General features: G+C 38.6%; 1 protein-coding gene across 3 annotated transcripts in view; it reads right to left on the bottom strand.

The window, feature by feature from the left end:
• mast1a (microtubule associated serine/threonine kinase 1a) overlaps window positions 1-15,296 on the bottom strand; it is a 63,297-nt gene that overhangs the window by 28,002 nt on the left and 19,999 nt on the right. For all 3 annotated transcript variants that reach the window (XM_034899788.1, XM_034899798.1, XM_034899805.1), the window contains 4 exons: window positions 6,394-6,482; window positions 5,079-5,154; window positions 4,478-4,550; window positions 1,280-1,440 (listed from right to left, as the gene is read on the bottom strand). In XM_034899788.1, coding sequence (XP_034755679.1) covers window positions 1,280-1,440; window positions 4,478-4,550; window positions 5,079-5,154; window positions 6,394-6,482 — 399 coding nt within the window. The remainder of the gene's footprint in view (window positions 1-1,279; window positions 1,441-4,477; window positions 4,551-5,078; window positions 5,155-6,393; window positions 6,483-15,296) is intronic.

The raw sequence follows: 15,296 nt of genomic DNA, 5'->3' as shown, positions 1-15,296 counted from the left end.
GTATATATATATATATATATATAAATAAATACCAAATTTAAACATAACAAAAAGGTTCAATACTTTTCTAAAACAGTGGGCACTGCAGTTTTAAGCAAACATTACTTAAACAGGAGTGAAGAGCTCATTTGTTGTGTGGGACCATTGTGTTTTTAAGAGTTTTTGGAGGTCTACTGTATGTCACAGAGGAATAAGGGATGTCAGATTTGGCTACACAGCCAACACTTGTTAGTAGGATCAGTTCATTATTGGTTTTGGTCTTTTTAATGGTAATTGTTGACATAATAAAAATATTTAATATCCCCAGACTTATTCTTCAACTAGAATTTAATATTGGCTCCCCATTGCTCTACTATGACATACAAATGCTGTTTACACATAAGTAATAATCTAATCTAATATACTGTATACGTTGGACAGTTCAAGTACATTTTGTTAAAAATATTTATGCACTTTTACTTACATTAAGATGTTGAATGCAGTAATTGAATAATAATGAATTATTTATAGTGTGATATTGTTATTTACTTAAAGGATTTGAATACGCCTTCCACTGCTGTTTGTATTAATTTAAATATATGACAATAAACCGCACACACCTAGAAGATGAGAAACTATATACAGTACTGTATGTGTAGATTTACATGAGCAGGAATTTGTTTTATATTTACATTATATTTACATTTTATTAATATATATTGTCTTTAATTGAAAAAAGAGCTAACTGAGTCCCTCCTCTTATTAAAAATGACAACTGTAGAAATTAAAGTATCCAACAGCACTGTCAAATACACTATAATACATACATAATAATATTAGAATTTTAAAAGATAAGCCACAAAAAAGGCCTGTACTCTAAGTCAATGATTGAGCGCCCTCTGCATCTCTTCATGACAGAAGAAAGTTGTTCCTCCAGACTAACTAAAGTTTTCCTTTCATAATCCTAATGGGCAGCCGAATGTCCTTTCATAAAAGCTTGACATGATGAATTTGGGTTACCTTTGTTTTCTTTTTCTACACCAAATAATCTCCACAAATTAACTATTTACAAATAAGGCTGTTTTGTATCTGGAATTTTTTTTCCGCTAAGTACGCTAAGTCTGTGACTGGGGGGCTACTACCTGCTACTACAAGAAACCAGCAAGTAAGTCCTTATATGGCTTGTGCTCCCATGGACAAATTATGTGTAGAAATCCTAAATCAAAGTTGGCTAGAGGCCCAGCGGCTTGTCTTTATCTGATCAAACTGTCTTGTTGCCCATGACCTGCAGTGCTCTCACCTGAGGCTTCGTGAGCGAGGGCGGGCGTGCGGCGAGCGTCGGCCCCCGTCATCGTCCGTGATGCTCTCGGTGCTGCCAAAGTGCTTGGACAGGAAGTGCAACTCATCCATGGTCGGCTGGAAGGGCAGCTGATGCAGACGCTCCTGGGATGAGCTGGATGACTGGAGGGAGACATGAAAAAGAGCCAAGGTTAAATTATTAACTGCTCTTTGTTGGGTTTCTTTGATAAACTTCTGTTGCCGCTGCATTGTCAATGGTTTAAAAATAGATTATCCAGTAATTGAAAAAAACAAATAGCAAGAGAACCTTTTTTGATGTGGTGAAGAGAAGAGAAGAGAAAGAAGAGAAGAGACAAAATTGTGTACTATGGTGTGAGTGGGTGGAAAGAACTGAAACAAAGAAGCAACTAACTTAAAAGAACAAGGAAGGAAGAGAGAGAGAGGTAGAAAAACAAGAAACATATCAAGAAGGAGTTAGTGTAGGAGGGTAAAAGAGAATAATTTGGACAAAATAACAAAGCAAAAAGAATGCAGGGAATGACTACCTAAAATTTGACTTCTGCCTTAAGTGTCTGCTGCCTCAGGGGGTTACTGGCAGCACTATTCACTTTTAAACAAAAGACTTTTCCTTAGTGCTGGAGGGAAAAACCAGCCTGGATCAATGGGAGGCTTAATGAGCACATCTCCCAATGGCACACCAAGGTTGGCATTGGCCACACAACGATTTCTACTATAAAAATCCATTAGAGACTCCATTCAGGTCTTAGCTGCTTGAAAGCTGCAGAAAAACACTGACATGACGATGTTATGAATGCAGCAGGTCGAGTCAACAGAATCAGAGAGATACAGCTTGGGGACTGAGGGAAATGCCATTGGTTATAATGGTTGTCATAAATGGAAAAACTCATATCTGCCTCATTCCTTTGTGCAGTCACAGGGTGCATCTCAATTTAACTTAATCACATCAGGATTTCCTTCACCTGCGTCTTAGTCCCTCTCACTGAAGACGTGAAAAGAGATCTAACGTGCAAGGAAACATGCAGGGTAATTGTTTTTGCTTTTAGAAAATCATCATCATCATCTTAAGTCAGATTTCTGATGATGGTTCCCCAGCTGGATAACCGGTCAGTCAGCCTCCTTAGTCTTTTGATAGCTTATAGTTTGTATTTGCACATATGCACTACTAATGCAATCACAAGGGTGTAAAAATTTTTAGCACTATTACCTTTTTCATATTTCCTCCCACATGGCAAAACAGAATGTGAAATAAGTCCCTGAATGTTTTCCCTTAAAATAAACCATTTGCAGCATCCACACCTGCATCAAAACATTATTTAGTTTTTGCAACGTATAGGTTCAACCTTAGTTTGTAAATGGATCTCACTGCCCAGTAACTGAATGCTCATGAGCCATTTCTACAGCAGCGTGTTTTTAACAAGCTTATTTAATAATTCATTTGAAACCTGCATTTATGTTGTTCAATTAATTCTCTAATAAAAAAGCTTATGATGAGAGTGTCTTCTAATTTGTAGAAATGTTTTGGCAAAGTGTAAATAATGTACAGTATATGTACTGTATACATCTTAATATAGCCATCCATGAAAAATGTGTTTATTGTTGAAAAGACAACAGAATCTTTTCTTCTTCCAAACTACAATATGACTGTTAACTGTCCTGGTATACAACTGCGGTGTTGTGGCGAAGCAGTTGAGGCAGCCCGATCAACTGCAGAGTACAACACCGAACAGATTTCCAACAAGGTACAATTGGGATGTACCTGTAACGTTTCATCCTTTTTACTTCCTCCACTTTTAACTGTTTACATTTCTGCAGCTTTCCAGCATAAATTTGGTTCACATCTACATGTAAGAAATGTCTACAACCACACTCGCGCGCGCACACATGCACACACAATTCATCTACTCTGTTCAGTATGCAAGGAACCCACTGTCACTAGTCAAGTGAGTAATGGCCCATGTAAGAACTAGCAGAGCACTAAAACCTGATGGAGGGGGGAGGGGGAGGGTGATGGAGGTGGTGAGGAGTACATGGAGAGACTGATAGTAAACCATCTTTAAACTCATCTTCCGGTAAAAAGAGATCAATAAGTCGCTTGCAGCATACTGTATGTCTCTCTTTTTGTGCAGCTGTGAGGATGTGCATGAGAGGAAGTCAGACATAAGTGTACAGGGGATGGATTATGAGTCAACACCTTGTCTCCACCTGAGCATCATACACATTAAGGTCCATTTCTCAAATGGACTATTTACCAAATGGGCCTTGGCAGCGCTCATTTCTCTGAGTAGTCTCTTATGCTTCACTCAAAACAGTTTCCACCTACACTCTCTCTTATTTGTCTCTGTTACCACTCTTAACCATCCATCTCCGCTTCTCTGGCAATAAAGTGATGGATAGAGAAATACAGATTGGTTATATTTCCCTGCTCCACTTTTTTCAGAAAGGCCAAGTCATCAGCTGCCGATAAACCAGGTCGATCAGATCTTAGCAGCTGATTAGTTATTTTTGGTCCTGGTTTACAGGGGATGCATGTTCCTTAGCACTTACATGCTTTAAAACAATTGGCTGAGACTTGCAGCAGCGTGTGTGTGTGTGTGTATATATATATATATATATATATATATATATATATATATATATATATATATACATAAAATCTGCTTTTGGGGAAGGGGGGACATATCATAGTGGGGGTCTGAGTGTGCCACCCCAGGGAAGTTTTGAGCATCAGCAACTTCATTTTTGTTGCATTTGGATACGCTTTACTGCACCAATTTATGGTGGAAATACCTTTATTTAGCCTATGCGAAGAAAAAGAACACTGATAATAATTTAATTAAAAAAAATAATAATTTAATAAAACACAAAATATAAGGAAAAGTAAGTCATTGGGAATTTTTAAGTATTTTTTAAGATTAATTTTTGGGGGCTTTTTCCCTTTATTTCAGAGTGACAGTGGATAGACAGAAAAGGTGGGAGAGAGATGGGGGATGACATGCAGCAAAGGGCCGTAGGTCAGATTTGAACCCTGGCCGCTGCAGGCCTCAGCCTACATGCGGCGCACGCTCTTACTGGGTGAGCTAGAGGTCGCCCATACAACAGATAATTTGACCGATCCACATTCCCTACAGTAAAATTTAGTGTAATAAGAGCTAGGAATGTGGCTCTTTCTTCCTCTTACTGTTGAACTGGGTGTATTGGTGCCATATCCTGAGGAAGGGAGTGAAGCCAAGGACCATCTACGACCATCAGCCCTGAGGAAAGATAAATAAAAGTGAAAAGGGAGAGCATATGTTAGAATCAAATACTGTATTCTTTATCACTTTCAACTTCAATATTGGTTTCTATGTTAGTCCCTCCAAACAACATAGTTATACTAAAGCAAACCCACCACCTTCCCTTCCTTTCTATCCAATTACACTTTTGTTCCTTTTATTCTTCTTTCCCCTCAAGAATTCTCCAGCCATGTCTGACACTTCCTTTGAGTGAGTGATGTTATGTGAGGACATGTTTAGGCTGCATCCTGGCACCATGGCCCATGATTTAGTCACACACACCTTTGGTGTGAGCAGCTGAGGTCTAAGACAGGGCCGTGACGTACAGTTTCAGTTTTGTGTGCGTGTCACTGTGTGTGTTCCCTAGATTGTTTCAATGTGTGTGTGCGTGCCCGCATGCGTGCATGCACGACAAATAGTCCTAACAACAATTTCACTTGACTACTTTGCACTGCCTTTGTAGGTTGCATGTGTGACTTATTGTGTGAATGAAGGAGGGATGCCAACCTGCGAGAGGAAGCAAAGGAAAAGTGGGCAGGTCCACTTGGTGAGAAGTTGCGCGGGCTGTCCAACGGACTGCTTCCTGTTAAAATACATATGGACAGAACAGAGCCGAAGACATACAGTACAATGTAGGTTATTGGCCAGGATCAAACTAATTTTAGCTTTTAGGTAACTCTACAAGTCCTTTCCATTTCATTTAGTCAACTTCACTTGTAAATTAACATTTAATTCTTATCAGTTGACATAAAAAACAAATGACTCTTTACCAAACTGAAAACACTATATATAAACACATAAACTGTGTGTATTCACTGTGACAGTTACTTCCAAGACACCTACTATAATGGTGTATCTTCTCCTTGATCTGTACACTATTAGTAAATAATTAAACATTAAGATAAAGAGCAACTTAACACCAGCTGAAAATTGTGTTCTTGCTGACCTCTAGTGTAGTGGTGCCAGAACAATATACCTCAGCATCTCTCCTTTTTTTTCATTCGTTCAGTTGTTTCAGACTGTGCTGGTGGCTGACATGAATCAGCATTTGTCAGAGCTCTGTTTACAACAAGAAACCTTTTCATTGCTTGCTATGATTGTCAGTATTTGTCATTGCTGTGCACCTTGAAAACTCACAAGCCAGAAAAGCTTAATGCGTTACTATGACAACTGGCAACTGGGAGCTGAACTGACGCAGTTGAATAGACTTACAACCAATCAGAGCAATGAACCATCGTAGCTCTGAGCGACACATGCAAGTTGGGTGGTGCTTGGTGTGATTTGAAGCAGGAAAGATGGAAAGAATGCCGGCCGGGTCGTAAACTTTCTCTAATTAAAGTAAGTTACAGTAACTACAAATAATAGTAGTTTCTGAAAATATTTTAGGTGAGTAATGTGCAATACAGTAACAGATCCTTGATTTATTTTGTATCAACATTAACTAGTTTGACAGTTTAATCTAAGTTTTGTGAGCCTGGTGCACTGGACAAAGAATGCCAATTACTATGGGTGGGGTAAAAAAATCAATTCACGTATGTATCATGATTTTTTTGGTGACGATTTTTAAATGTTATTATAATAATTTTTTTTACTTCTACATCACGGCAGCAAGGTGAGAGGAGATTTTCAGTTGACCTTTATGGGTAATTGTTTTCTTTCCTTTTTTTTCAACAAAAAAGACCAAGATTTTATGTAAAGAAGAAACTACAGTTGTTGTTTTTTAATGTGATTTCCATAAATAGGTCAATTAAAAAAACTAAATACAATTAATCCAATTTACTGTTTAATCCTGCACTGTATTATGCCTATAGCTTTTACTGACCTATGTGTCCAGGCAGTGGAGAGTGCGGCCGTGGCAGGGTGGGTGATGTACTTGTCAGTATGAGGCTTTTCCGGTTACTGGTTCTGCAACTAGAACATACACAAGGACAAAGTGCACGTCAATATTTGTCTTCATTATATTCTCCATCGATACCAGACAGACGATAGCTCGCTCGCAGGCACGCACGCACGCACCCATATTAATTTTACAAAGGAGCACACACAGAGATGCACACAGTTACACAACAATTCAAAAAGTGAGAAGTAATTTTTTTAAGGTGTTATTTTCATGTGTGGTTTGGGATTTGCTCATAGGCCTTTCTTGCTCGTTTGTGTGCTTCACTGGAGTGCCTGTCAGATAAGATTTTGCAGAGCAGAACCACATCTGATCAACAATACAAGTTTGCTCCATGTTGCATCAGCCAGCACACTGCTCGACATCTGTGCTGTAAATCACAGACGCACACGTAAAAAAAAACAACACAACACACATCGGCCATTTGATGTTTCTCCCTTGATCAATATCTATATCCTCCCACATCCTCCCTTATCTCTCCCTCTTTGTGATGCGAGTCTTCAGCAGTTGTTTCTAGCACTCTCAGACATCAAACCGCTGGCATGATTTTATCGGTGGCAGTGCGACTCTCTGGGCGCCAGCTGGGAGAGAGCTTGTACTCAACCTTGCAGAACAGAGCAGCATATTGAAATATTTAAGGAAAATGCATTAGCTTAGAGAAAGTGGCTGAACACCATTCTTTGTTACAGCGCTCAGAAAAGGAAAAGGGGAAAGGGTGAGGGAGGAGAGAGAATTAAAAGAACAAGACTAAAAAGGGGAGACTGGAGTTACATACAGTATGTTCGCCTTTAATTGTCTTTTATTTCATTTGCTTTTTAACTTCTAGGCTCTTAAGTACCCATTTTCCTTGCTACTCTTCCTCAATCAAAAGCTGAATCACTTGAACATACGCAATGTTCACTCCAGAACATATTCTTAGCTTTGATTCATGATTAATCACATCTAGAGCAGCTTGACTCTACCAGTGAATCACTATGTTTCAAACCACATATTACAGGGAAAGAGATTAAATCCTACCTGCCGCGTTCCTGGGACTTATTATTTTCAGTTTCAATAAATCTCTTCACCATCTTTTGATAACTCACTCACTCATCTGTTTCTCCTTCATATCTTCAGCTTTGTTATCATTCCGCTTCATTGTTTATTTGCAATTAATTGTTTGAATGATGAATAATTTAAATGTGGGAAGTCCAGAACTCCCCTTTTTAGGGTTATAGAGTTGACTATACTATTAAAAGACAGCAACAGAATGAAAACCCACTAGGGCGAGGCAATCTAATCTTCCCATGAAACCAGAAGTCTCTTGCAGTCAGTATGGTTTATAACATTATCTTAAATGAATGCTGTAAAAGGGCATCTTGCCCAAAGCATTTGTAATGTAAAAAAAAAGTTAAATAGGAATGCTCTTTACGTTATACTCCTGCAGCCAGCCACATATTTATCACCAGTAAAGGTTACATTAGAGTTCTGCTACTTATATTCCTGCAACAGCAAAGAGAAGAAGAGACAGAAGCAGCAGGGGGGAGAGGAGGGTAAAAACATCCATCTGTGGATGTTCTAACTGTATGTATTTGATGTATTCCAGTATATGCTGTTGTTTTGGGGATTTTTTGATTATTTTTGTCTTGTTTTTTGGCTACTTGGGCGAAGCGCAACAAGCTGTAAACAAGTTATACATATCATAATCTAATAAAGTTCTCATATGGTGAACATGTTAGTTTCAGTTGCTTATTGTACATCTTTCAATATTAGACATTCTCTTAGACAAGTTTGTGTCCCCCTGACAAATGTAAGTCTAATATTCACTCTCATTTGAGCTCTATTTTAGTCTCCAACAGCTCCAGAGGGAAATTTCTGTCCCTTTAGCTGCTGAATGCTCTGTTATGTTCACTAGCTATAGCCACTAACTATGTCTGTGAGCAAGTAATGTTCAGTGGGCAGCAAAACCCAAACAATGAACACAAAGACGTTAAATGACTCTTGAGAGAACTGAGGACAATCACAGTGTCTGGGGATATTTTACTTTGAGTATCCTTTGTAACAGTTGCTCAGCTCTACTGGGGGGATGAACACCATTACCTCAAAAGAGAATTCCTCATTTGACATTTTGCTGATGGTAGAGGAGAGTGCTGTCTACCTCACAGTGGGCATGCTCAGTATTTCTATACATGTCATTGAGCAAAATAGCATATTGCTCAATTGTAAGTACTGGAGTATCATTCAGCGCATCTGCACTTGTTATCTCTTAAATCTTGAACCCAAGTTTACCTTGAATTGTTAAATGTAAATAGTATAATGAAATAGAACAAATATATACATCTACATGTAGAACTAAGGGGTGCACATTAGAAATTACGGTGCAACACAAGAATTTACTTGCAGAGTACCGGCAACTATTAGTACAAGTTATTATAAACAATGAATATAATAATAAAAAGTTGGCATCATTGTATAAAAAACTATTATCCTAGTAACTGGCAATACCTATCATCATTTGTCCATATTCTTCTTAGACTAAACAGCAAAATCATCAGAAAGGCAGTGCAACATATTTGAGGAGCAATTCATTTTAATCCTGCCTTGCCCTAAACACCCAGCCACATAATTAGCCATCACAGTGGTGGGAATCAGCAAAGGTTCCAGGACAGGAGCTATAAGTGGCTGTAAGGACTTATAACTAGCATTGCTGTAGATTCACATGACTGGAAAAGCAAAGATAAGAGAGGTGGGAATGTGTTCAAAACTTGTCTTAAAATCACTCCATTACAGTTGTGGTCATGCAGCCTAGGCTCACCTCAATTTAGTTTCAAAAGGTGTCTATATACATGCGTGCATGCGTGGCTTAGGACTTTTTCAAAGTAATGACGGATAGAGACAATTAGTACGCTGCACATCGCCGTCCTTGAATCATAAATCTGAAGCTGTCTCTAGTTTTGTGATCAAACGCAAACACATTGTCCGTTTACAGCCCAACAATCCTGCACTATATTATCCACCACCCTCTTCTAGGTAGATGGTAATGTTTGTTGTCATCCACTTACGCATAAATACATTTTAAACAGAAAAATGAAACTTTGCTGTAAATGAGACAATTTCCTTTTAATTATTACCACCCATTTGGATCCAATTAAGTTAATTATAAACAAATAATTGTCTATCCATAATGAAGTGACCAAGATGTAGAAGAGAGATGAAGAGAGAGAGGAAAGAGGTTATTAGGCAGAACGTTACCATAGCAACACGTTTAGAGTCACACTGAAATGAAGCAAATGGTAACATCTACAACTGATTCATTTTTTTCTACCTTCACCAGAGCTCACAGTGAGAAAAAGACAACTCTTGTTAAACAAATGAAATAATGGAGGCGAGCATCAGAATGAATCAGCTCTGATCTGAGGTTAATAAGAGATAAATATGATCTCACAAAACTGTGTGTGTTTGTTGATATGGCTGGAAGCCAAATAATGTGTGTGTTGTATGTATGCCTGTTGTATAATCCATCATAATCCATTGTGTAATCCATCATGCAGGCTCAATCTGTGTGTGTGACAGAGGAGTATAGTGGTGAGGCGTGTGGTGCTGTCAGTCAGACAGAGTATGATTCATCGGGGTCAATGGTGCATGCTGCTATTGTGTGGGCCTCTGTTGACGGACACCAGAGCAAGTGAGAAACAACTTTTAATATGTGATAGAGAAACAAGTATGATAGTGTCAGGCTGCCGTGTCTGTCTAAGTCTGTCAAAAGGTGCAAAGCAAATAAATGTTTTTTTCTTTTTATGCATGATGCAGGCGGATTTTGTATCTAGGTGGTCTTAAGAAACAACTCTAAAATGATGAATGCAAAACAGTGGCAGGAGGAACGAGAGAAAGAAAGAAAGAAACAATTTTGTCTGATTTCTGTTTGCAACTTAATGACAAATGTTCAAATTCATTAACAATTTGTTCACTGCCAACATGAAATGTTCCTAATGAATGTATCTGTAAAATGTAAAATGCTCAGTGTCAACATGTTTCATCCTAAAAAAATCTGCTCCTGAAAACTACGACATGATTTACCTTTCTATGATTATGTTTTGGCAACTCAGAGAAGAACTTGGATAACTCCAGGAAAAGACTGTCTCTACAAGTCTTTTATGCTGCTTTTTAATATTTCGAACAAAACCACAATCTTTACCAATCTTTAAAGATGCAGTTATCAATATTTTCATCTAACTATAAATCCAGGAAGCTCTGTGTGTATGTGTGTGTGTCTTTCAAACGTTCCACGCGGCAAAGATATCACACACAGCAGGCTGATGTACGAGCCTCTGTACAGCAGCGGGGGCAGGGGAGTGTTGCCAACTTCGGTGTATGTGAATGGGCAAATGAGAGAAAAGTTATAAAGGTAAATTTATTTAATTTGTAAAGGTGCTATATAAATGCAGTACATTTACCATTTACCATCAGATGATTGGTTCTCAACAATGCTTTGAATGGGCATGCCACCTGACAACACTACAAGTAGCAATATTGGGAACCAAGCGTTTTAAAATTGCATTTTCTGTCACAATTTTGTAAGAATTTACACAGTAAAGTTGTAAAAACAATCCTGAGAACCAAGCAATCGGCCCATTCCGGACAGGCACTCTCCAAACAGGCCCTGCACTTGTATTAACAATGGATCAAATGAGACGATAATTATCACAGACTCTGCAGTTCTCCTCAGATTTAGGCAGCATTCTAGCATCTTTCATCTCATCATTGGTTTTATTACTGTTCATCAACTATGATAAACACACTGTGTACACTACCTTTTTCAGCACCACAAAGCAGACAGACATAGTGACTAGCTGGTGTGGAGCAATTAGCAGCTAAAGAGACAGATATTTCCCTCAAGAGCTGGTGGAGAGCAAAAACAGAGGTAAAAGACAGAGAATATTGGACTAGTTTTCAACAGACTCTACTGTAAATCTATGCATCTGACTGATGTATAAATAAGTGAATGTTTGCTAACACGAGTATTGCTATGACGACTAAATAACAAATAGCAGGTCATAAACCCAAGTCTCCTTCTTACAATAATCCCAGCAGTAATTATGATCCCACCTAACTTTATTTGCCAAAGCAAAAGGGGTACTTTGTTGGTTAAAAGAGTTGCATAGTGACACATAATGTTAAGAGTAACATAAACAGATAGTGTCAAAGATAACCAACAGAGAAACAGAAAGAGCTAAAACCCCAAACAGAGACATGGATATGTGACATTCTCAATGCATCCAATAATAACGTCCGGGGCTGCCATTGGCTACAACGCCCCAGTCAGTCTGCTGTGAGGAGGTCAATCTGTGGTAATGATAGGCTTTGACGAGCAATTATCCCCCTGTAGGCCCTCGGCCGGCATTGGGCCATTAGTCACACACACACATACACACGCACGCACGCATGCACACGTGCAAACACACATGGAAAAAAACAAGTGCAGAGTATTTGTCCCATAACACCTGAAAACTGTCCCAGACTGTCAACACTTATTACAGCAATCTCAGTAACGCAAACAATAACACTTAAATACAGGTCATTAAAAGACATTTCTTGCTTGCTTGATACTGATACGTCTGAGGTATTAGTTAGGATGGAACAAGTGCATAAAGTAACTTTAATCAGTTTACAAACTAGGGTGGTTAATTACAATGCAGGTCTTTTGTTACGATGAGGTATTTGCTGGGTACTGGACACAACAATACTGCTAAAAAAAGATCCAACAATCAGTAGAAATTGTAAACAAGTCAACAGTTGAGCCAGATTATCTAAACCAGGGTTAAAACTGCAAGAAAGCACATCTGAAACGTTGGCATATCGCCTAAAAAACTACTTGTGATTCAAAGCAGCAATTTTTACTACTACACTATTTCTATTTTGTATTTTTCAGTGGAACATTTGGACTGAAGATGGAAATTAATTAATAATTCATAAATGATAATCTGTCAGACATCATCCTCAGTAAAAACAAAAAAACTGTTTACTTGTTTTACATTATACTGTTTTTACATCATCCTTTCATCATCATGATTTTCTTCCAACCATTATCAAATTTATAAATAGCAGTTATAAATAACAGTATTTAATTTTATTATGCGTTTTTGGCACTTTGTAATTACTTCCTAAATTATGTCTCCATGAGGGAGATCTCCTCTGCGCTGCCCTCCCCCAGTGAAGCTCCATACACAAACAAAAAGGCCTCTGACGGCTGTGTCTTAAGCTGAGCACATTCATTATAACGGATGGTCACTGATGAGAACACAGCAGCCATTGAAACAAAAAAGCTCCATATTGTGCAAAATTGATTAAAGGAATGAGCTGATTCAGAATGAAGCACAGACACTGAGGTGTGAGCAAGCACTTGAATGCCTAATGCGTTTTACCTAGCAGATTATTAACTATGTGTGTGTGTTCTGTAAGTAGTGTCATTTTCTGCTCTAAGTGCTGACTCACAGGGCACAGAGGACACTAGACGCTTCTGATGCTTACACCATCGATTTGTCCAGGCTCACTTCCTGTCAGGTGATCGCTGTCTTTAAAAAAGCTTTCTAGACCAACAGGCTGTTTCCCTGTTAGTGCATCCTATTATGCAACATCCACTGTTCTTACTGCCAGAGTCCAAAATATCCATCAGGATCTAGATGGCCAAATCCTGCCACATGGGCAGATTTTTTTAAAGCATGAGGCATTCAGAAAGAGGTGATTGAGTGAAGCTGACATGCAGCAGATGAAAGCAAACTGGTGATGTGAAAAAAAGAAAAGAGGATGGGACGACAGGATGAAACTAGAAGGAAAACATACAACAGGACAGTCTTGGGATGCTGCAGGGGTTAGGGGTTAGTCACATGGCTTTCTTGTTGCTTTGCAATGTAGCACAGAGAGACATACAGTACATAGAGGCTTTTGCTGTTATTCCCCATGAAAGAGGGGATAAACAACAAAGTAACAACCATATAGTCACACAGCTGTACAAGAGAGAAAGAATGTAGTTAAAGAGAAACTAGGTCACAGAAAAGTAAGCAGGACTGAGTTGCCCAGTTACTTCAGCAAATAGCAATCATTTTGCAATTCATGCTGTGACTGAGGGGAAAATCTAAGTTTAAGGAGTTGGTGCTAGTTCGATACATCTGATGTGATTCCTAAGTACAGTGACTGATTATGTAATTAGCTAGTAAGTCAGCGCGATTTACAAAAAACTTGGCTGGCAGACCAAGTAGCTGACGGCCTAAATTACAGACCAATTGGGTGAATAATGAACATACTGAACGACAGCCAGACTGTATTCTGGCTGAACTAGTGTCTAACTAGCCAATTTTATAATGGACTGAGTAAGTGGTTGACACATAACAAAGTTGAGGTCTGTCAGAGCCTGAAGCTGTTGTCTTAATCAAATCAACACCCCATCAAGTCATCTCACATCAGGGGGCCCGGTGACCTCTGACAATTCCAGCTCAGCAGAACAATTGTAAGCAGGGGCAAACAGGTAGGTGTTTTGGGGTAAGTTAAAAAAATAAAAATGCTTGCCAGCACATCTGAAGCAAACATAAAATGTTGTATCGTAGTTTTAGGGGCAGTGCTTACAGTGTGTGCTGTAGTTATATCTTGACAAACAAAGAACAGAATGGCACAGTGACTTCATGGAGTAGGTCGATTTTTGACCTTTGGACAGAGCCCGGCTAGCTGTTTTCTCTTACTTCAAGTGTTTATGCTAAGCAAAACTTATTGCATGCTCTAGTTTCCTACTTAACAGACAGACATGAAAATGCAAGAATGTGAATAAAGTAAATGTTGAACTATTTTTCTATTTGAGAATAGAAGTTCATTCTTGACCTTTAGATCACTGTGACAAAAAAAACTCTCAAATCAAGACCTAACTTTTAACATTTTGTAAGAATTGGATTTTTTTTTTTTTTACTTTTCTACACTGCTCAAACACAGGTTAACTAGCTTTGATATGGTTATGATATAGAAATGTGACAGAATGACATAACTTCCATTTTCACAAATGTTGAGAATATACAAAAAAGGTAAACATTTAAAACTAGTTATGTTGGAACAAATCACATTCAATACCGTGGTATCCAAAGAAACACTGGTCTGAAACCCAACACAGTCGGGCCACAGCACATAAGTAGAACAAAATAAACATCCAGATGTCTATTTTAGTCACATCACTTGTCTCCACTCGGAGGGGTTGTCAGAGGTCCTCTAAAAGGTGTAAAAGTGTATCCTCAGGCAGAGTGATGCACTAGGAAGTTGTGGCAGTACAAAGCCCTATCAGGATCTTTGTGCATGTGTCACATTCAGTCTCGTGTGCTGGTTTCCTGTTTGTCTGCATTAGTCTCTTCACCACGGCTGTCGCTTCCTCAGCTCTCTGCAGTTACTGAGACCGGAGAAGCGCTGAATCACCATGATCATGACATTTCACTTAATTCCCACTGTGACCCTATTCACAGCAAAATGATCTGTGGCCATAATGTCATATACAGGATAAAACACTTCCTTCAATGAGCAGTACTCATTTGCATGAGCGGGGAGTCTCGCGGCATTTCTAGTAGACATTCAAAGTGATTCAATCTGATATTGCAAATGGATTAACAACAAAGCAAGGCCACCGCTTCTATCTCTTAGAGGGAAGTATGAATGGAGATTGCAGTAGGATACTCAACTAAATATGTCTGGCATTATAACAACTAGAATTTGAATTATTACATTAATGGTGTTAAACAAGGAACAGCTGTATTGTAAATGAACAGCTTTGGCATTTTGTGATCATTAATCTTTATTGTGTGGTTTGCATGCAGTGAATG

Source organism: Etheostoma cragini, chromosome 2 (genome assembly GCF_013103735.1).
Source record: "Etheostoma cragini isolate CJK2018 chromosome 2, CSU_Ecrag_1.0, whole genome shotgun sequence".
In the NCBI taxonomy this organism is placed as follows: domain Eukaryota; kingdom Metazoa; phylum Chordata; class Actinopteri; order Perciformes; family Percidae; genus Etheostoma; species Etheostoma cragini.
The sequence above is the reverse complement of the archived record's forward strand: the minus strand, read 5'-3'. Positions and strand labels throughout refer to the sequence as shown.